Source organism: Pogoniulus pusillus, chromosome 20 (genome assembly GCF_015220805.1).
Source record: "Pogoniulus pusillus isolate bPogPus1 chromosome 20, bPogPus1.pri, whole genome shotgun sequence".
In the NCBI taxonomy this organism is placed as follows: domain Eukaryota; kingdom Metazoa; phylum Chordata; class Aves; order Piciformes; family Lybiidae; genus Pogoniulus; species Pogoniulus pusillus.
Window position 1 is genome coordinate 6364037 of NC_087283.1, and position 19816 is coordinate 6383852.

General features: G+C 44.2%; 1 protein-coding gene across 3 annotated transcripts in view; it reads left to right on the forward strand.

Moving 5' to 3' along the window:
- Nucleotides 1–19816, forward strand: part of CMIP (c-Maf inducing protein) — a 141097-nt gene that overhangs the window by 104899 nt on the left and 16382 nt on the right. For all 3 annotated transcript variants that reach the window (XM_064159990.1, XM_064159991.1, XM_064159992.1), the window contains 8 exons: nucleotides 511–573; nucleotides 2015–2095; nucleotides 5610–5713; nucleotides 6258–6362; nucleotides 7515–7868; nucleotides 17479–17544; nucleotides 18647–18673; nucleotides 19136–19184. In XM_064159990.1, coding sequence (XP_064016060.1) covers nucleotides 511–573; nucleotides 2015–2095; nucleotides 5610–5713; nucleotides 6258–6362; nucleotides 7515–7868; nucleotides 17479–17544; nucleotides 18647–18673; nucleotides 19136–19184 — 849 coding nt within the window. The remainder of the gene's footprint in view (nucleotides 1–510; nucleotides 574–2014; nucleotides 2096–5609; nucleotides 5714–6257; nucleotides 6363–7514; nucleotides 7869–17478; nucleotides 17545–18646; nucleotides 18674–19135; nucleotides 19185–19816) is intronic.

Below are 19816 nucleotides of genomic sequence, written 5' to 3' on the forward strand. Positions count from 1 at the left end.
ATGGTTGTTCTCAGCTGGTACAAAGTTAAGATACTTGATTCTGATGAATAAGGTCCTCCAAGTTAGGAACAGGGCTATGTAACTGTTAGTGAGTTATTTCTCCACAGAAGAGGTCAAACCCTTTCATAAAGGTAGGTGTGTGTCTGTGGTGGGTTTTAGTTTTTTCTTTTAAGGGAGGTGTTTAACTAAAACAGTGAGCCAGAATCATCCTTGCTGGATTACATCCTAAAACAGTTGGCCTCCTCTTGTTTTCATTTTAACTTCTACTCCTTTTACTGAGTTTTATGTATTTCAAGTGATGTAGTTAAAAGCAACATTTTCATAGCAGAAGTGAGCTTGAGTTCATGTGTGAAGTAAACACAGGCCACCTCTAATGTCTCTGATCCTCTTGTCTGCCTTTTCTTTGGAAGTGAGCTTTTATTTTTTCCCCAAGAAAAGTACTTTCTTGGAAAATTCTTGTTCCAGTTGAAATCCCTTAATTAATTTTTTTTCTCTCTCTTTCTTTTAAAGGCAATTGCACCTTTGCTGGAAAACAATCATCCTCCTCCTGACCTCTGTGAATTCTTCTGCAAGGTATGAGAACAGCTTTGCTTTCTGAAACCTCATTGTAACCACATTGTGTCGTATAAGCATAGCTCTTTGAGGAGCTGAGTGTTTGTTCTTTGACTCCCTATACCATGTCCAAATTGTTTTCAGGTTTTGATCTACAACCAGAGTCATTGGAATAAGTAACATCAGTGTTGTGATAAATAGGTTCATGTCGTTAGGACATCAGACTACACAGTCCCAGTGCTCTGAGAATTAAAATCTTTAGACTCCCACACCTCAGTCTGAATACAGGAGATGTCCTGCTGCATCTTTTGTTTAGCTAATGCAAAAATCATTGAAGTCTCTGTGCTCATATGAGTTAGTAGTGGGATGCACAGCTGAGCCCTAATGGTATTGTGTTGTTGGTAATTGCAGTGGGGAGGTTGTAAGGAGCCATCCTCTTTTCTGCTGAATCCATGCTTGTGCTGCATTTTGCACCTTTTCCATAAACTTCTGACTACTTTGGCCTGCACAGCTTCTGGATTTGAAAAGACTACTTTTCCTTTAGGCCTTTTTGTGTTTCAGTTTCAAGTTTGCTTAAATTTTGCTTACTGATGACTGAGTATAGATGTCTTAAACGTTCTGGATGCTGCCTTCAATTTCTGTCCGGAGTTATTCAGCAGCAGCTTCTTCGTACAGAATTTCAAATTTCAGACACTCCTCCAACTCTTGCATTTTTATAAGCCAACCTTAGAAATGTATCTGTTCTCAGACTCAAGACACTTTTATTCCTGGAATTTTTTTTTTGCCTTGGTTCCTCACCAGATCTGAGCACCTAATTATATTTCAATGTGTGGAATGGGCTCTGTATAGTTGCAGGAAGGAAAACGAGTTATGGACTTGCCCTCTTCAGAAGAAAGTTGGACAAGGCTAACAAGAATGGCTAATTTATCTTCAAAATGGACCATGCCTTGAGCAGGGCATTGGACCAGATGGCCTGCAAAGGTCCTTCCCAACTTGCATTACTCTGAGTCATACATTATGATTGTATGCTTGAGCCTGTGATTGGCAAGTGTCTGGTTTGTATCCTTCAAGATCCCTGTCACAAGTTTCTAGCCTGGGTCCCAAAGAAAGGATGTTTTTGCCTGTGTCTACATATCTTTTTGTCCCCAACTCCTTTACTTTTAAAACCATTGGCAAGTTTCACTCAAAAAAAGGCTAGGAATCCCCAAAAGACTGCATTCCAGTGAGTTTTATGAAGACTAGGCAGCAGGGAAAGAAACTCCAGTAGCTCCCATGGTGCTTTCTATTAGATGGCAGCAAATCCTTAGGAGGGAGAAGCGTCACAAGTACCCTAGTCCCAGGGAAGATTAATTTGGTCCTTGAACCTTGTTAACCTTGAGGTAATCCATGCATGGGGAGTGAAACCAGGAGACCTATCATGGTAAATTGTGCAGCTTACAAAATGACTTGTTGCTCTTTACAGCACTGCCGAGAGCGCCCGCGGTCCATGGTTGTGATAGAAGTGTTCACGCCGGTGGTACAGAGGATTCTCAAACACAACATGGTGAGTGTGCATGCTGTGGGAATGTAGTTTAGAGAAGCTTTGCTGTTCTATTACCTGCAATGAACAAAGCACAGAGATACCTAAATCTCACCTCCTAACCCATGAGTGCTGTATGTAATGTGTGTTGCTTTATAAAGGCAGAACTAAATAAGCATTCAGTGGGACTTCCGAAAGCATCTGAGCAATGCCACGATCTGAGGAACATTTGTGCATCTCCAACTCTCTCTTACCTGGATCTTGGATCCTTATTTACTCCCCAGATGCTATCCTTGTAGTTATAATGGTTTAACATCTACTAACGAACAAAATCATAGTAAGACCTTTGCTGATTTTCAGATGAGATCCTCAGCACTTTTTCTTTAAGACTTCCAGCTCTGGATTGTGTCTTTCTTTATACTCGTGTCCAGTGAGTTACTACCAAGATTTCCTGGATTTCTTCAGCTTTTTTCCTTCTCATTCCAGGAATCTTCTCATTTTTATGATTCTTCTCTCCCAGGCTTTCTCTGTTCTCACTGCTGATCAATTCTTTGCTAGTGATTGAAATGAATGCTTTCTCCACCCACCCTGTGTACTAGGTCTTGCCCCACTGAGTCTGAAGATATTCTTACATCATCCATATTCCTTTCCTGAGAGATGCCTGGGTGTTTACCAGCCTTTCCATCCTTTGTGGCATATTAAGTTTCCTGCCATGGCTTTTGAAGTTACATGTAGAAATCATACTTCACACTGTTGTGCCAAAGAGTAAGGAACAAATAAAACACTGCAGTCAGTTGACTTGGCAGTGATCTCACTCCTCTCTTAAGCACACAGCCAACTTCTTTTCACTAATACAATTTTAGAGACCATCCACTGTCCTATATCTAGCATGAACACAGTAGAAATCAGTTCATGTTTGTTCTTTTTACAGTAGTGGTAGTATTCTTTAACTCCCTTGTGTTTGCAGAACTAGGTAGAAAGCCCAAGATGGCAGAAGGGTTCCTGTTCCTGGCTCTGTGCCTGCACTCTGCAGACATGTAAACATTTTTAAATGTTCTGTAGTGTTCAGGGCAATATTCTGTAACTGTTATTCTTGGATTCCAGACTGAATTTTTTAAAGCATCCAGAGCTCTTGAGGGGTCTCAAATAAAATCCAAATGCATAGTGTAATGCTTGCATTTGGTTAGCTTCAGAGAATTGGGGGTATTTACCACACTTAGCACTGGCAGATTGAAAATCAACATGTCTGTACCGCAGCCTCTAGGCAGGGACTTGATGGTGTCCTCTGTTAATTGGAGTGGATTTGGGCACTTTACTGCTCTCCAGGGACTTCTATGCTGAATAGTCCTTTAGAGAATGTGTGTGTGTGCACATAAATAAAGTTATCCTTTAGGTGGACAGTGTTGCTGGCAGTAAACCTTAAAACCTTAGGAGGCCCCATGCATTTCAGCATGCTAAGGGCAGGACACCCAGCTGTCTGTCCCCACTTTTGGCACTAAGCTGTTCTGTGGTCTTGGTTAACTTCATGGCAAGCTGTGTTACACAGCTTCTCACCTAGAAAGTAGGAAAAGAGTGCTTGATTTATCTATCATCTTGAAGTCTCAAAAGAACAAGGATAGTTTTTTATCTTGTTGCACTGGTTATGTGCAAGACTGTTTTATGAAGAGATGTTTGGGAAGTGCTCAGCTCTGGATTTCAACTGTAGGCTCAGCCCAAATATTTGAATATAAGCACTATGTTTAGGTATTTTTTGAGCAAAAAGTAATGATAGTGCATATTGCTCTGTAGCTGGTATGGTGGCATGACATCATACTGTATTTAGAGACTTGATTTTAGGGTGGTCGGCGATGACATCCTCTTCATGATCTCTTGGACTTTCAATCTGATGTCAGTTAGGACACTTACATGGGCTGAAAAAAGTCCTAAACAAATCGGCAGATGCCAAAGCTGTCTTGCAGGAAGTGTTTATGATATGAAATGGCACCAAATGATACACAGCACACAGGCCTCATGTCCCTGAACCAAGTGTATTTGCACCTGACAGAAAGAGTTGTTAGAAGTTGTTCTGGTGAGGGACTTTTTAGGCTGTCAGTGATAGGACGAAGGGGGAATGGAGCAAAACTGGAAGTGGGTAGATTTAGATTGGATATTGGGAAGCAGTTCTCCACCATAAGGATGGTGAGACACTGCAACAGGCTGCCCAAGGAGATGGTGCAAGTCCTGTCCCTGGAAGTCTTTAAGGCCAGGCTCTGAGCAACCTGATCTAGTGTGAGGTGTCCCTGCCTATGGCAGGAGGGTTGAAACTAGATGTTCCTTGAGATCCCTTACATCCCTGACAGTTCTGTGATTCTATAATGATTTTAATTGTAGTACCAGCTGTGGAATCACCCACAGTGCCTTTGCTGCATGAACTTACCAGGCAGCCTCTTGGTACTAGCAAAGAATGAGACTTAGACTTGAAGCAGTTGTTCTGCCTAGGTTTGTATTCACAGTTTTGGTAGTTCTCTCTGGCTGTAAAACCTATGAGATGTGTCATAGGTTGAGTTCTACTCTCCTGCTACTCTTAGCATCCTGCCTTAACACAGGTTGTGTTATAGGAGTGCCTGAAAACAAGTAGGAGAATGTTTTGGTGTTTTGGAGTGTGTGTCCCGTTTTACAGACCTCCAATTCATTATGACCTGTGGCATTTAGTTAAAATTTCAGTTGCCATTTATTTGTTCAGGATGACTTTTCTTTTCCACAGCCAGCTGCTTGGGGAATAACTGGGAGGGCTTGTTTGTCCTCCCTCGGTGGGCCTTGTTCTCCACTTGGAAATTTAGCTTTGTAGTTGTATTACACCTAAGTAATGAGGTTAATTCTGTGTAAATGTGAAGAAATGTGCTGTGGAATAACACCAGACAGGAGATTTTACTGCTTTCACATCTAAAAATAGCAGGTGATGTGAGGAGATGCAGGATTTCACTTAGCAGGTGCCTTTCTGACTGCAGGATTTGAAGAGTGACTGCTGAGCTCACCTGTCAAATTCACAGAGTAGCTGGAGTGAAATCCCTGGAGAAAGGACTGATCTCTAATCTATATGTGATTGCTTATTGATAGCATGTCAAAAAGATGCTTTCTAAACCCAGAATAGGTATGATGACGTCAAACACAGAGGTAAAGATCTATTTTTGGGATTTCATGAGGAAAAAAAAATCAGCAGTTATGAGTGGAAGGAAAAAGACAAAAAATGCATTTCAAAATAAAAATACAAACAAAGATGTTCCAAAGAAATGTGCAGGTAGGAATTTTTGCTCTGCTTTTTTTCATTAGACGTCTTTTATTTCCAGGTGAGTATTAGGTAAGAGGAGAAGCATGTCACTGTTAGTGGGAAGATGGTTACTTCAGCATGGAGTGATACATGCTGTTGAAGCTGTCAGCTCAACAGCAAAGCGAACATTTAAGGCACTTGTGTTTGAGCTGCTTTCTTTTGGGAACTCACAGTTTGGATGTTGCAGGCATGTTTCAGCATCTTACATTGAGTCTCTCCTTTTTTGGACAGGATTTTGGGAAGTGCCCTCGGTTGCGGCTGTTTACTCAGGAGTATATTCTGGCTTTGAACGAGCTGAATGCTGGAATGGAGGTGGTGAAGAAGTTTATTCATAGGTTAGTTACGTTTAATTTATGGCACGTTGCCAGTTCTGTGTACATGCCTTGCATGTTATTTTTCCCAGCCCCTCTCATCTTTTCACTGGCTACTAAGAGAAGCTGATTGTTTTTGGCACTGGCAAACAGCAAATCAATTAGAGGCCACGAGGCAATGTTGCTGAAGTCTCTTTTTTAAAACTCCACAGTTCTCAGCTATGGCTGTGGGGTTCTGCCTAGTGACACCCTGGAGGCTAATGGACTTGGCAGTGTGTACAATTTTTTCACACATCTAGATTCAGAACTTCTTCAGAGAGATTCCAATTAATTTTAGATCACACAATGCTCAGTCATATGTGACATTTTAAGGGGGTGGTAGAGATAGCACACTGAATAACTGTGCAGATTGGCCTTGTTCATAGATAGGCCATTGGGTAGGGATTTACAGGGTTAAAATAACTCTGCTGTGGCCCTTCTGAAAATTCCTCAGGGCTGTCACTCTGTTCTTCCTGGTTTTGCTCACAGAAACCTTCCACATCATGATGTCCTGGGTTTTGTTTTTCAGCATGCACGGTCCCACTGGACAATGCCCCCACCCCAGGGTCCTGCCAAACCTTGTCGCTGTCTGCTTAGCAGCCATTTACTCGTGTTATGAGGAATTTATCAACAGGTCAGTATCAATTCCCAGCTGACCACGTGTTACTCTCTTTCAAACCCATGGGCTCCATAAACAGGACTGGTGTGAGCGTGGGTGTGGGTATGTGAGAGTGTTTCTCTGTTCTCACCCTGCTGGTGGCAGGTGTTGCGTGTGGGAGTTCTGGTCAGTCGCGTGGTTTTATAGATACTTGTTACGCTCTGTGTGCTTGGAAACCTGAAAGGTGCTGAACCTTCCATTCACTTGTACTCACTGTGGTGAGTACAGAGCATGGCAGTCTGCTCTTGCACACCTCTGGCATCCCTGCTTCAAATGGGGGAAGTGCTGGTGGTGCGAGGAGCTCAGCAGTTCCCAGGACAAAAGTACCGCAGGCTACAGCTCAAGGGCCAGCTGCATGCTGATCTTAGCTGCTGTTGAGATGTGCCTCTAAGGCAGACTGCAGCCATAACCAGCAATTTTATATCAGCAGAAGATGAGAGTGCTCCAGAAGAGTGTGTTGGAGTTAAGCAGTACCCAGAGCAGTGTCCGTTTTGCCGCGTTTCTGGCGCAGGAAGTGTGTGTGAAATCAAAGGGTAGGGTGAGGACTTGAAGAAGGGATTGTCTGTAAGTCCCTGTGTGTCTGCAGCTCTGAACCTGAGCTGGTTTCACAATGCTGGCTCCACTGCTGTGGAAAGTTTGACTCCTGACTTAGCACCAGAGAGACGCTGCAGTTCTTGACACAAGGCAGTTTCCAGTAGACACTGAGGGTTCCCCTCTGCTGTGCCTCCCCTTTGTTTATGCCTATCTGACTTTCCTCATGGCAGAGCATGGGCAGGGGCTGCTTAGTGTCCAACAAAGATTCCAGACGCCAGGGCTCCAGACAAATGTCTGGGCACGTACCCTTGCCAGATACATACTTGGGCATGGATTCTGGTACAGCTTTGCACAACTTGGATGGGAAGGCTCACCTTTATACTCATCTGGAGAACAGTCCTGTTGGACCCTTTTGATGGTTTGAATTGATTTCAGTAATCCGATTAGACGGCATAAAGCATCTGATGGGCTGGGGTGAAATACACTGGGGAACTGCAGAAGTTCTTGGTTTCTCAGTGTTGCACTCCCTCTCTTTCCTGCTCTCTGCTGTTGTGTCTGCCTACTGAAATAGTTTGTTTGTGTTTTGAAATGCAGTCGAGACAACTCGCCAAGCCTGAAGGAGATTCGGAATGGCTGCCAGCAGCAGTGTGACCGAAAGCCCAATCTGCCCCTCCGCCTTCTCCACACGAGTCCTGACCTGGTCTCTCAGGAGGCCACCTTGACTGAATCCCGTCTCAAACCAGTTATTGTCACTTCTAATGAGATCCACGTGGAAGTGGAGCGAAACAACACAGCTAATCAGAAGATGACAGCTAATGTTGGCAATGACAGTGAGCCCAACCTGATTGACTGCTTGATGGTCAGTCCTACCTGCAGCACCATGAGCATTGAGCTGAGCGCCCAGGCAGACAGGATCCTTGGCTGTTATGTGGAAATACTCAAGATGCTGTGAGTAACTAGTTTAAACAGCTTTTACAACAATGTCATCTTAACAATGGGGGGCTTTTCCCACAGGCCTGTCATCTTCAACATCTGTGCCCAGCAAACACATGTTCTAAATCCAGTTCTAGAGAGTCCAGCCTTTGAAAGAGACATCTGGCACTGCCAATAGGTTCTAAAAATAGCATTGGGAAGATGAAAATGGAAAGCTTATTTGTTCAGCGAGCTGCAGGCGTATTAGAGAAGGTAGGATGTTGTTGCCAGCGGTTTCAGTTTTGTTCTTGCCCAATAAAAAAAAAGAAAATCCCTTTGTTCTCCTTCAGGGCTCTGGGGATTGCCTGAGACAGTGCTGGAAAAGACAGGTCTGCACCAGGCTTAGTGCCTGTCTGGTGATGGGCAGCGCTGCTCCTCTGGCTTCAGAAGGAGTTGGATGAGCTCAGTGTCTTTTGCTTAGATGCACTCCCTTCACGTGCTTGTAGAAGTGTTACGACTTGTGTTAGAGTGGAGCTTTTATTTGTCAGCCAGCTGCTTTGGTAAGGAGGCCCTGTATTGATGATCAAATACTCAAATGGCCTCTGCAGAGTGGTGGCTCCATAGTTTTCTGGCAGGCAAATCCTCTGAATATCTTCAAGAAGAATATAGAATAAGTTCTGCAAGGAAAGCCTGACTTTCTCCTGGACAAATGAATGAAAAGGAGTAACGCAAAAGGTGGGCTGTAGAATGGAAGTGCAGTAAAGCAACCCACAACATCTTTGTTGAATTCTAACAGTCTGGTCTGCTACCGAGTTGGACTGTGTCTTTGGGCATATTTCTGCATCAATTATTTTTACACCATGTAAGGCTTAATGAAGGAATAGTTCAGGATTTCAGAATGCAAGATAAAGTGGGCAAAATTTGGACTTTGTTGTAAACCACAAGCGTGGGGCTAAAATGAAGTCAAATGCAAATCTGGGGAATTCAGTGGTGTTCAACTGCTCCAGTGGAAGATTTTGTGCAAGTTTTGGCCTACGTATTCCTTTCCTCCCCCCAATACATACTACCAGTTTCAATGTAATTCTTCACTCCCTGCAGAGCTGGCTTGTAAATTCATACCTAAGCACACACTCAGAACTGGAGACAGGACAGGTGACTCCCAGATACTGTTCCCATTAGATTCTTGAGCAGGAAATTGCAAGGCTAATTTTATTTCCCCCCGCTGCTGGCCTAGCCTCTTTTGCATTAAAAAAGCACAGCATCTGACTTGGCTTCATCTGGTGGCTTGTAAGCCTTCACAGACCCAGTTGCTGCATTGAGCACTCTGTATTTATTCCCATCCCCTTGACTCTAGATGGTTTCCATAAACACTCCAGAATCTCTCAGCCCTGATGCTGGCTTGGATGCTGACTCACTGAGCATTGACGGTTTTGATTTCATCACGCAGCTGACACACACTTAGAAACAAATTCAGGAATGGGCATGTTCTTCCTCACCTTCTCTCCACATTTTAAACATTTGACATGCCAGGTCTCAATTCCTGTGTCATTTCCTACACAAAGAACTCTTATTTTGCTCCATACTTTAAGATATGCGTGTGTTTTTTTAATGTACTTGCTGTGTTGTATAAAATCGAGCTCTGCAATAGCAAAAATGCAAATCTGTGACTATTACTGCACAGGTTGTAGGTATGGGGCAGCTTTGTGCCCTTTCTCATCTTGTACAATGGTGATTCTGGAGGGTGAAGCCCGCAGGATGGGTAGAGTGAAGGACCAGTGATACAACAGGATTGGTGTATCTCTCCTCAGATTGCTTTGTCAGACAGAGTCCACGCTCTGCTGTGAGAATATAGGAGAGTTTCGAAGGCATATATTGTAGCTCCACTCATTTGGATTCCTTTCTGTTAAAATACATCCCTTATTTTTTTTTCTGGACCTGAAAGCAGCAATGAAGAAATCAGTTCTCCTCCTGTTTCTGCCACAGGCTTGCTAGGAGGCTTTAAATAAGTCACTTTTTTGTGTGCCTCAGTTTCCTTATCTGTAAAATACAGGTAAAGACTTTGAGTGTTGTGTTTTAAACTCTGAAAGCAGTGATGGGAAAGCATTGTGGAGGGGCTGGTAGTATCTAACAAAAATGCAGTGTGGTGCTGCTGTGATGCTGATTCCTTGGTGAAATTCCTCTTGGTGCACTGAATACTGTCACTGTACTTGGAAAGCTGAGAACACGAAGAGCGTTGAAGAACATGCCAGTAAGAAGTAAAACATAAACCAACTGCTACCCAGGAGCTGAGCTCTCATCAAGCAGTCGCTAAAGTCATGTTCTTATTAATAACAGTGGTTAAGCCAAACATAACTAAGTTGCACAGCATTGAATTCAATTGTTCTTTTAGGTGCCTGACTCGGTATCATCAGAACAAGAGTCACCAACAATGATATCTTGTTTTACATAATTAACTTAGGGCAGCAAGGGGTAATCTGTTTGAGCAGGTTTTAATTATTGAAAGTGTAACAAATAAGAATTCTTAACACTGCCTTCAGCAGAGGATGGTTTGTTGTTCACCTCACTCCCACACAACACGGTTTTGGGTGGAAAAAAACCCCACTTCTATACTGATAAAAATGTAACAGCAGTTACTTAATGATCAGTGTAATACCTCACTTTTTGCACAGAAGGCTAAATGCAGATGAGAAAGTTCATCTGTGTGCCTGTTAGCCCAGCACCAAGAACATCTTTGACCCTTTTTCCAATGTAGTTGAGTAACAGAACACAACTATTGCATACTAGAGGGAAAGAGAAAATAGTGGTTGTAAAGCTGTTGGCAGATGACCCAAAGTCTGGGCACGTTTTAAAGGAGACAGTCTCTAGTGGAACATGATATTTTTATCCTGATCCACACAAAAGTGGATCAAACTTCTGTCTCAGAATTCTCTAATGCATTCTGGACCCTGGTAGGGTTATTGATGCCAGTCAGTGCCCTCTGAATGCTATGAGTCTTATTAAACTAGTGTGTAGAAAGTGCACCCAATGAATTGAAATCTTTCTGTTCATCATATTAAATGAGAGGCTCTGAGAGCTGCTTAGGATTATCCAGCTCCCACTTGCAGGTTAATGTTTCCATGTATTAGAGAACTTCTTGTGCAGCACAACTTGGATTAGAGGCATTTGCAGTGAAAGGGGCTGTGAGTCCTCTTCCTTGGACTGGAAAACTTCAGTGTCACCTGAGGGAACCTACTGATTCTCCTGGCAGCATCTCAGCATGTGGAGGGGACTCTTGAACCGTGCCAACAAGTAGCAAATGAAACTGGCTGCATGAATACTCTTAGAGAGGCTGTGGTGCTGATGGTTTTGTATCGTAAGCTGTCACCTTTCCTCTATGTTATTTGCTGTTTCCATGGCTGCCTGTAGTAGCAAGGGCCCTTCCAGACGCCCAAACACTTGCACCCCTCTCTGGGACCTGTATGACCAGGGTAGAGTCTGCCCCTTTGGGCAGACTTGCACTGCTGTTTCTTAATGCTGCCATGCCAACTGTGAGCAGTGGGGCACTTTTCTGTCCTCAGGAGTCAGGGCAGGGCCTTTCAGTGGTGCTAAATGTTGCTGTTTGAATAAACAAATCCAGCTCAAAAGAAGGCTGAATGTGTTTTGCAGCTAGATTTGTGTTTTATGTGAGAGGGGCTTTTTCTCAGCCTTGTGTTGTGCTGTGCAATTCCGAAGAGTTGAATCTGGAGCCAGGGAAAGAAGGGATAAGGTAAGATACACACGTCAGGAACTTCATCATCTTCTTATCTGTTAACAGAGGAGTTACAGAAAAGATTCTTGACCATGTCAAGCTGCTCAGTCTGCAGAAGTAACCTGTGTCCAAGCAGTTGCTCCTTGTCCCTTTATTATCCTCTAAAAGCTGAGGGCTTGGGGCTGTCTCTGGGTGATAAGACTGACAGCTTTGTGAACGCAAGCACCCACTGGAGCTTCCCCTGCATTCCCCAATAGGTCAGTGGCATGCTCTGAATATCCCAAGTGGATTCTCTTATGTCATGTTTATCAGGGTTGCCCTGGGCTGCTAATATGTTTTGGATTGTTTGTGCTGCACATGACATATGGGCAGGTTTTCATTTTGGTGAAAGGGGATCTGGGGGAAGGAAAATGTATTAGGCTGGCAGGCCAGCAGCGAGAGTGGCCCAAAGGCACTGCACTTGGGGATTATTTGATTATTGTGGGTGGCCAATATTCTGGCCAATCCCCTTTAAAAAGAGGTTTCTGGATGAGTAAAACTGTGTGCAGTAGCAGGTGACTTACATGACAGTCTTCAGCCACTTCACACCCTGACCCCCAACCTAGCATGCACTTCCCAGGAGCCCAGAGATCAGGCTGCAGGCTGACTGCTGCCAGGCTGATTTGTCTGGAATTGCACATCCTGTAAAAATCAGTCCCAGTGAGTACATCAGGGAGTCTTTCTTCCCTTCTGCTTTTATAAGGCTCTTCCTGGAGTTTTGGCTGCAAGTTGAGTGTGAGCATTCAGCCTAGCACCCTTTGAAGAGCTCCAAAGGGAGTTGGTCATAGGCACTCTCCTGAGTTCTCCTGTAGCTCTGTGCTTCCTCCTCCTCCTGGCATGGCCTCTTTATCTGCCTCATTGAGGTGGTTGTTAGCTGCAGCCAGAGCTCATCTATCTCCCTTTCTTTGCCTGCTTCAAACACTTCTGTCTTGTGTTAGAGCTTTGAATGGAGGGGGAAAAAAAAAGAGAGAGAGGAAAAAAAAAACCCAAAAATCAACTGTCTGGAATGAAAGAAGAGTGCAGATGAGATGAGCAGAGACTGAGAGAAAATGTTTTTGAAAAGGGAATGGGTAGGAGGAGGAGAAACACTGTAGGCTTTTAATAAGTAGTTTAGTTTTGTTCTTGTGCTTTGTTTGTGGCATGTTTCCTAGCTCAGATTGAAGGGATTACAGGCTGTGCAGATTCTATGTTCAGGTCCCACTCCTGTGACCAAACTATGTATTTAATAGGAAGAGATTTTCTTTCTTCTTCCAGAATGCAGGCCATGGTTTGTTTTCACTGCCCCCTCACACACCTGCTCTGCAAATGCCTGCCACGCGTGACTCCCTGCTTCAGGAAAAGTCAGAGGCTGATGCTGCCCAGTTCTGTCTGCAGCTTTTTGCTTGCCCTTAGCCTGCCACAAAGCAGCTTTTCTCTTCCTTTCACAATTTCCTTTGAAGATCATCCATGAAAGATCGATTGGTTCACATTATTACTAATCACAACTCTCCAGATTGCTCAAGGAGGAATTTTAGTGGTGTAGTGCTTAACTGCAGAGGTTGCGAGAACTGAGCTTCCAAGTGGGTCTCGGCTTCGAAGGTTCTCTTAGGAGAGATTTCTAGGTGCTGTGTCTCATGTCATGTGAGACACTTAGAATAGAATAGAATAGAATCAGCCAGGTTGGAAGAGACCTCCAAGATCATCCAGTCCAACCTAGCACCCAGCCCTATCCAGTCAACTAGACCATGGCACTAAGTGCCTCAGCCAGGCTTTTCTTGAAGACCCCCAGGGACGGTGCCTCCACCACCTCCCTGGGCAGCCCATTCCAATGGGAAATCACTCTCTCTGTGAAGAACTTCTTCCTAATACCCAGCCTATACCTACCCTGGCACAACTTGAGACTGTGTCCCCTTGTTCTATTGCTGGTTGCCTAGGAGAAGAGGCCACCCCCCACCTGGCTACAATGTCCCTTCAGGTAGTTGTAGACAGTAATAAGATCACCCCTGAGCCTCCTCTTCTCCAGGCTAAACAGGCCCAGCTCCCTCAACCTTTCCTCATAGGGTTTGTGCTCCAGGCCCCTCACCAGCTTTGTTGCCCTTCTCTGGACATGCTCCAGCACCTCAACATCCTTCTTGAATTGAGGGGCCCAGAACTGGACACAGTACTCAAGGTGTGGTCTGACCAGTGCTGAGTACAGGGGAAGAACAACCTCCTTTGTCCTACTGGCCACACTGTTCCTGATGCACTTTTACCACTTCTGGATTTCTTAGCTTAGCCTTCTAACTTTCACATCTCTCCTGCTCAAAAATCTGCTCTTAAATTGTTTGCAGTTAGACTAAACTCAGATGCTGGTTTAGTGGGAATTTTCATCCTTAAAAAAAAGCAAGCAAGCACTGCTCATTAGACTTCTCAGTTCTCTTGGGGACCCAAGTGCCAGCTCTCAGCTCCATGCATGAGCTCTCCTGGGCCAGCACTCAGGCTGCATCCAGAGGTCACTTGTGAGAAGTGGGGCTGTTACTCTGTGTGGAGAGAGTCGAGGCTTGGGCACAGCAGTGATGCCAAGAGGACAGCACAATGGGACTGACTTCTTTTGGGGATGTAGATGGTAACACACAGCATCTTGAGTACAGAGATGGATGCTTGAGTGGAAGTGTGGTGCCAGCTGAAAGTCAGGCTGCTTGTGGTCTGGAGTATGTTCTCATACCTAACAACTGTAGTGAAACCCAGGCAGTGCACATCAGAGACCTCTGGCACTTCTCGTGGCTGCAGCTGTAAATTTGCATCCTCTGTCTCCTACAGAGACCTGTTAGGTAAGCAAGGCACCTGGAGATGAATCTGGACACAGGTCAGAGTTCTCTGTCACTGATTCATTTGATTTGTCTGTAGGTTAGAAAGAACAAGTCGTCTGGTAGAGCGCTTCAGTTAATGCAAGCTTTGTTAAGGAACCCAGAGAGCTCATCTTAGTAGTGCTGTGTCAGAGGTCTTCTTGATTTATTTCAGTTAATATGACAAGCTCCATCCTCAAGGGTTTCATGATACTCACTGTACATAAGACCCTTTGCAATGAAATCCTGCTTCTTGCCTTGCTTTTCCGAGGTGCTAAACAAAGCCACTCATCTTCATGGTTAGTGTCTCAGCAGGAAAGGGATTTTCCTCTCCAAAAAGAACCTTGGGAACTGATGATCACAGTGTGGTCTGTCTGTGATGGACTTGGGCTCCCTCTGGGTTAGTATAGCACCCCTTATCTCAAGAGTTACACCCTATTTAGACCACAGAACAGATTATTTTTTTGATGGAGATGGAAATTGGTCTCAATAGCATCTAGCACAACTGACACAGGCATGAGGTTTCTTCTTTTGGATGGCTGTAGCTTCACATGTGCAATGCTGCTTACCTCTAATGCTAAAGATAACAGACAGAAAACAAAATTCATTTACTACAGGGCATCACTAAGACTCTCAGATGTTGTATTTGGTGTTTTGAAGAGAACTAGTACTGAGATGAGATTTTTGCCTGGCCAGTGCCACGTCAGCTCCAGAACTGCCTATCTTTAGGCTCCAGCCTTGTATCTAAGTGTTTTTATGATTAACAACTGCAGCCTGGGGAGGACACATCCTCAGGAACCCAACACAATGTTGTGGTTCTTGGGCTCTTGGTGGAGGAAGAGATTGCAAAGTATGTACCAGGTAATGCACCTCTGCAAGGGGCAGGACTAGTTGCTGAGGTTGCCTGCAGAAATTGCAGACAATTATCTTGTTGCTAGGTCACACCTGGCATAGGAAAGAAAAGTGTCTATTGAACTTGGGACTTCTGCTTAGTGGTGTGGAAGAGCAGCTACTCTAATTCATCCCACAGTGCTTTTTTTATGACATTCAACTGTTTTTAGTATCTGAAGCTACTAGCAGATCACAGTTCTTCTTGTAGATAGGTTACTTGCATGAAACATCACAGATCTTTGTCACCTGAACTCATACTACTCTTGGGCAGGTGATAATTGCCTCCCTGGTTGATTTTTACATCATGATTATACCTTCAATTACAAGTTCTCTGCATGTTGCTTCTTGATACACTGCTTATGCACATTCATTGCTGTCTACAACTACCTGAAGGGAGGCTGTAGCCAGATGGGGGTTGGTCTCTTCTCCTAGGCAACCAGCAATAGAACAAGGGGACACAGTCTCAAGTTGTGCTGGGGAAGGTATAGGCTGGATGTTAGGAGGAAGCTCTTGACAGAGAGAGTGATTGGCGTTGGAATGGGCTGCCCAGGGAGGTGGTGGAGTTGCCATCCCTGGAGGTGTTCAGGAAAAGACTGACTGAGGCACTTAGTGCCAGGGTCTAGTTGATTGGACAGGTCTGGGTGATAGGTTGGACTGGATGACCTTGGAGGTCTCTTCCAGTCTGGTCGATTCTATAAGTTTCCTTCATATCCATGGGCATGCCTTTGTGGACTGTCCTGCATCATGTGTTTATGGAAGTCTCTGTGGTTTATGATTCAAAAGAAAGGGTAAGAGTTTTAGAACTGCATCCATCTTCAATTTCTTTGGGCTAAGAACTTCCTCTTTGCAAAAAAAAAAGGATGAAATTTGACTGTTTCCTATGCACATGTTGTTTGTTTCTGATGCTGTCAGTAGGTAACTGTCCATCTGAGAACATCACACATCGTTTCTTCCTAAAGAAACACCATACCTTTGTGCCAAGTTTGCAGCAAGCTGCAGCCAACAGTCTGGCATTTAAAACTCAGATCCAAAGGGTAAGAGCAGTAAGAGGAGACAACAGGCTGTTCTGTCTTGCCTGCTACAGGCATTCCAAGGTGTTTCACCTCGTATGAGATTTATTTCATGTATGGTCATAGGTATTGGTTGGCGTGAGAGTAGCCTAGCAGGCAGTGCTGGCAGCTGGGCCATACCCCATTTTGGTGTTGACTTGCCAAATTCTGTTACCTTCTGTGTTCTTCACTTCTTTCGGCTTAATCGACGTCCTTTGTTCATCAGTGAAGCAGTGCTGACTACCCACCAAATGTTGGAGGTCATTTGAAGGGGAAGGGTGGCAGTGTGCAGGGTGCCGTTCCTACACGCAAAGCCATACCTGCACCACCAGGTGCGCTTGAGCAGCTGCCGCTTTGCAAGTAGATTGAGATGATCTGCTGCCTCTGACCCCTGTAAAGCAAAACACTTTCTTTATCCTGGCTCACAGGAGCATCCCCTTATGGGTGTCTCCTCGTAGAAGGACAGTTCTGTTACTGAGAGCAGAGAGAAAAACGAAGTGCGTCAGCTGGGAGCTGTGGTGCTAACACAGCACAGAGGAGACGCTTCAGACGCTCCTTACTGGGTCCACTGGCCTGAGCTCTCCACTGTGCCTGTCCTCACTTGCCCTTTTTCACTCAAAGACGTTGACAGCCCTTTCTTCTCTAGTGTCTTGCCTCTTAAGCTGAAGACTTTGTACTGTTTAAATTGACCCATTCCTTTGTGCCAAGCTCAAAAGAGGGGGTGCCTTTGTTTTTAGAAATAGGCTTATGCCTTATAGCAACGAAAATTAAATGAAATCCAATTAAATGCAGAGCAGAGCTGTAAATAGCAATGGACTGGTAACTGCTGCACCAACTTTGAAAGTATGTCTTAGTGGTTAAATGTCAACAGGTTTCATAAACAGCAAATGTCTTCAAGCTGACATAAAGAAGGCCTCTCTGTGGAGGTCGTTGTAAATACCAGCTTTATTGTGCCTCAATGGAGAGTGTGCTGAAAATGGAAAGGGAAATGTCACCGTAGACCTCTAGAGTGTCTCAGTAAAGCAGAAGGGATGTTGGTGCCTGCAGTAAAAACTTCCAACTCTTTAAACTAACTGTTGGCAAACCATATGTAATATTTGGTTTGCTGCAGTACTAATCAAGTGTTCATTTTTCAGGTCAGACTATGATGACTGGAGACCAGCCTTGGCTAGCTTGCTTCAACCTATCCCATTTCCCAAGGAGTAAGTTTGTACTGTCTTAGTATTTACTGAGTTGTTTTTGTTACTGCTGTTTCATGGTGAAATACAGTGTCAAGTGAAAATTGATGACAGTAGGAGCTTTGGGCCTCTAATAAACGACTGAGAATCTGGAGCTGATTTTGGCTGATACAGAGGGGCATGAAGACTTCTCCATCTTCATCTCCGGTCCTCGTTTCTCTAAGATGATCCTGAAGAGAAAATTGGTTAGCTAGAGACAGGTGGACAGGAAAGGAAAGGAAGCTGGTGAGGAGAGAGTGAGAGATTTAGGGGAGGAAGATGCTTTCCTGGCGTCACAGGGACTTGTAGCATTTGTACTTTGCATGCAGTGAAGAAGCTGGCCTGTGGATCAGCTGAGCTCCCTCGGAAACCTATTAGTGAGCAGTAGTGTTTACGAAATGCAGACCTCCATGGACAAACATTACAGCCTATAATTGTACAATTTGCCAGCTTATCACATCCCCTAATGTCTTGGATTGGAGAGGTCTAATCCTCCATGCCAGGTTACCTGGGCTACAGCAAGAGCTTGGAGATAGGCAACAGAGACATCATTTATCTAAGTCAAACTTGAGTCCTGGGGGAGGTGTAAACCATACCATGATGCAAGGCGTTTCACAGAATGACCATTAATTGCTTTAGTGCTGTCTGATGCTCATTAATTGTGACTGTGCCTTAATTGCATTGCAATTACAGAGTTCACCTGGCTCTTGGAGGTAGCCAAAATTCTGGGTTTAATTATGTAGCTATGTTATGAGAGCCTCTTTCTTTCTTCTGACCCAAAGCTCCCACTGACGTTAGTCAGAGACTTGTCTTAAGATGGCACTTGGGAAAAGCTTTGAGATTTGCTCCGATTGATGCTTTTGTTTTTCTCCTTCATCTTTCCCCCTCCCTGGATTAATGAAAGAGACTTTACCTGATCTTTTTGGGAAAGATGATTCTTTTTGCCTTGTGTGCTGTGGTTGCTTAGCAAATCCCTTTATTATTTGGAAAGAACTGAAAAGTGGTTGTTTGGGTTGTTGTTTGGTTGTGGGCTGCTTTTTTCCTCCCCTTCTCCCAGATCCTCATATTCTTCTGTTTTAAATTTCAGGGCTCTTGCACATGAGAAATTCACAAAGTAAGTTTGTGGGGTTTCTTTGTTTTATTGAAGGGGATAATTACTTAAAATACTTGTACCAGTCAGTAATAGCAATGATGCATTATTCAATATTGTGTCTCTAATGTTTTTCTTCTGTGAGAGGCTGTAAGCATGTTCTGGTAGCAATAAAAACCCACAGATTTCTTTGTGATTTGCTGGGCCAGCAAGAACCCAAGGACTGGGATGCTGAAAGAATTTAGATATGGGTTTGTTACTGCACTTCTCTGAGAGCTTTCAAAGGCTATTGTGAATAGACACTCTCCTTTGTAATTAGGAGACCTGACGTTTCCTTCCTGTGGAAGCAGCTCAGCTTTTTCTCTCTAAGGTGCACGAATATATATTGTTTAAAGTAGAATCTAAGAGAAATACAACACTTGTGTGAATGCTGTAACCAGCCAAGTGCTTATCCTTGTTCTTTTAACTGTTAGTTTTCTTTTTCAGGGAGCTGAAATATGTGATTCAGAGATTTGCAGAAGACCCGAGGCAAGAGGTGAGTTTATTGCCAGTTTACAGAGAGTATTAATTGGAGGGATTGCAAGTGTGCTTGTTCAAAAGATCTCTCCTTAGGTAGTTTGTTTCAGAACATGGTGTGATTTTGCTGTGCTCAAGTCTCTTAGGGAGTAATAGCCACTCAGGGCACACAGTCTTGGCAGGAATAGATGACTAGTTTCTTGCTCTGTGTATAAACATGCCTTGTGCCCTCCTTGTCTGGCATCAGTTGATGTCCTTGCTCTCTAGTAAAATGCAACCAGCAAGGTTTTCCCACTCTGTGGAATCTTTCAGAGCTTTTCATCTTGGGTGCAGGAAAAGGGAAGCAGAATCCTTGGATCCATAGAGCTTACAAAATCACAGGTTTTATTTAGCTGCATTTTGGTTCCATTATGTGCAAATGACCGTAATTCCCATGAATTACCAGGAGAAAGGAGGTGGGAGGTGTGTTACCGGAGTGCGTAGCTGTAGCCTCATGGTGGCTGACTTCTTTATAGCTTCACACGTAGCTTATTCAACATCAGCAGCTTGGGCTGAGTCAGAGGGAAACTCTCATCTGCATTAATTTTTGGTGCTGGCATGAAGAGGAGAAAGCTCCCCCAGACTGTGGGTGGGGAGGCTGTGTTGTCATCA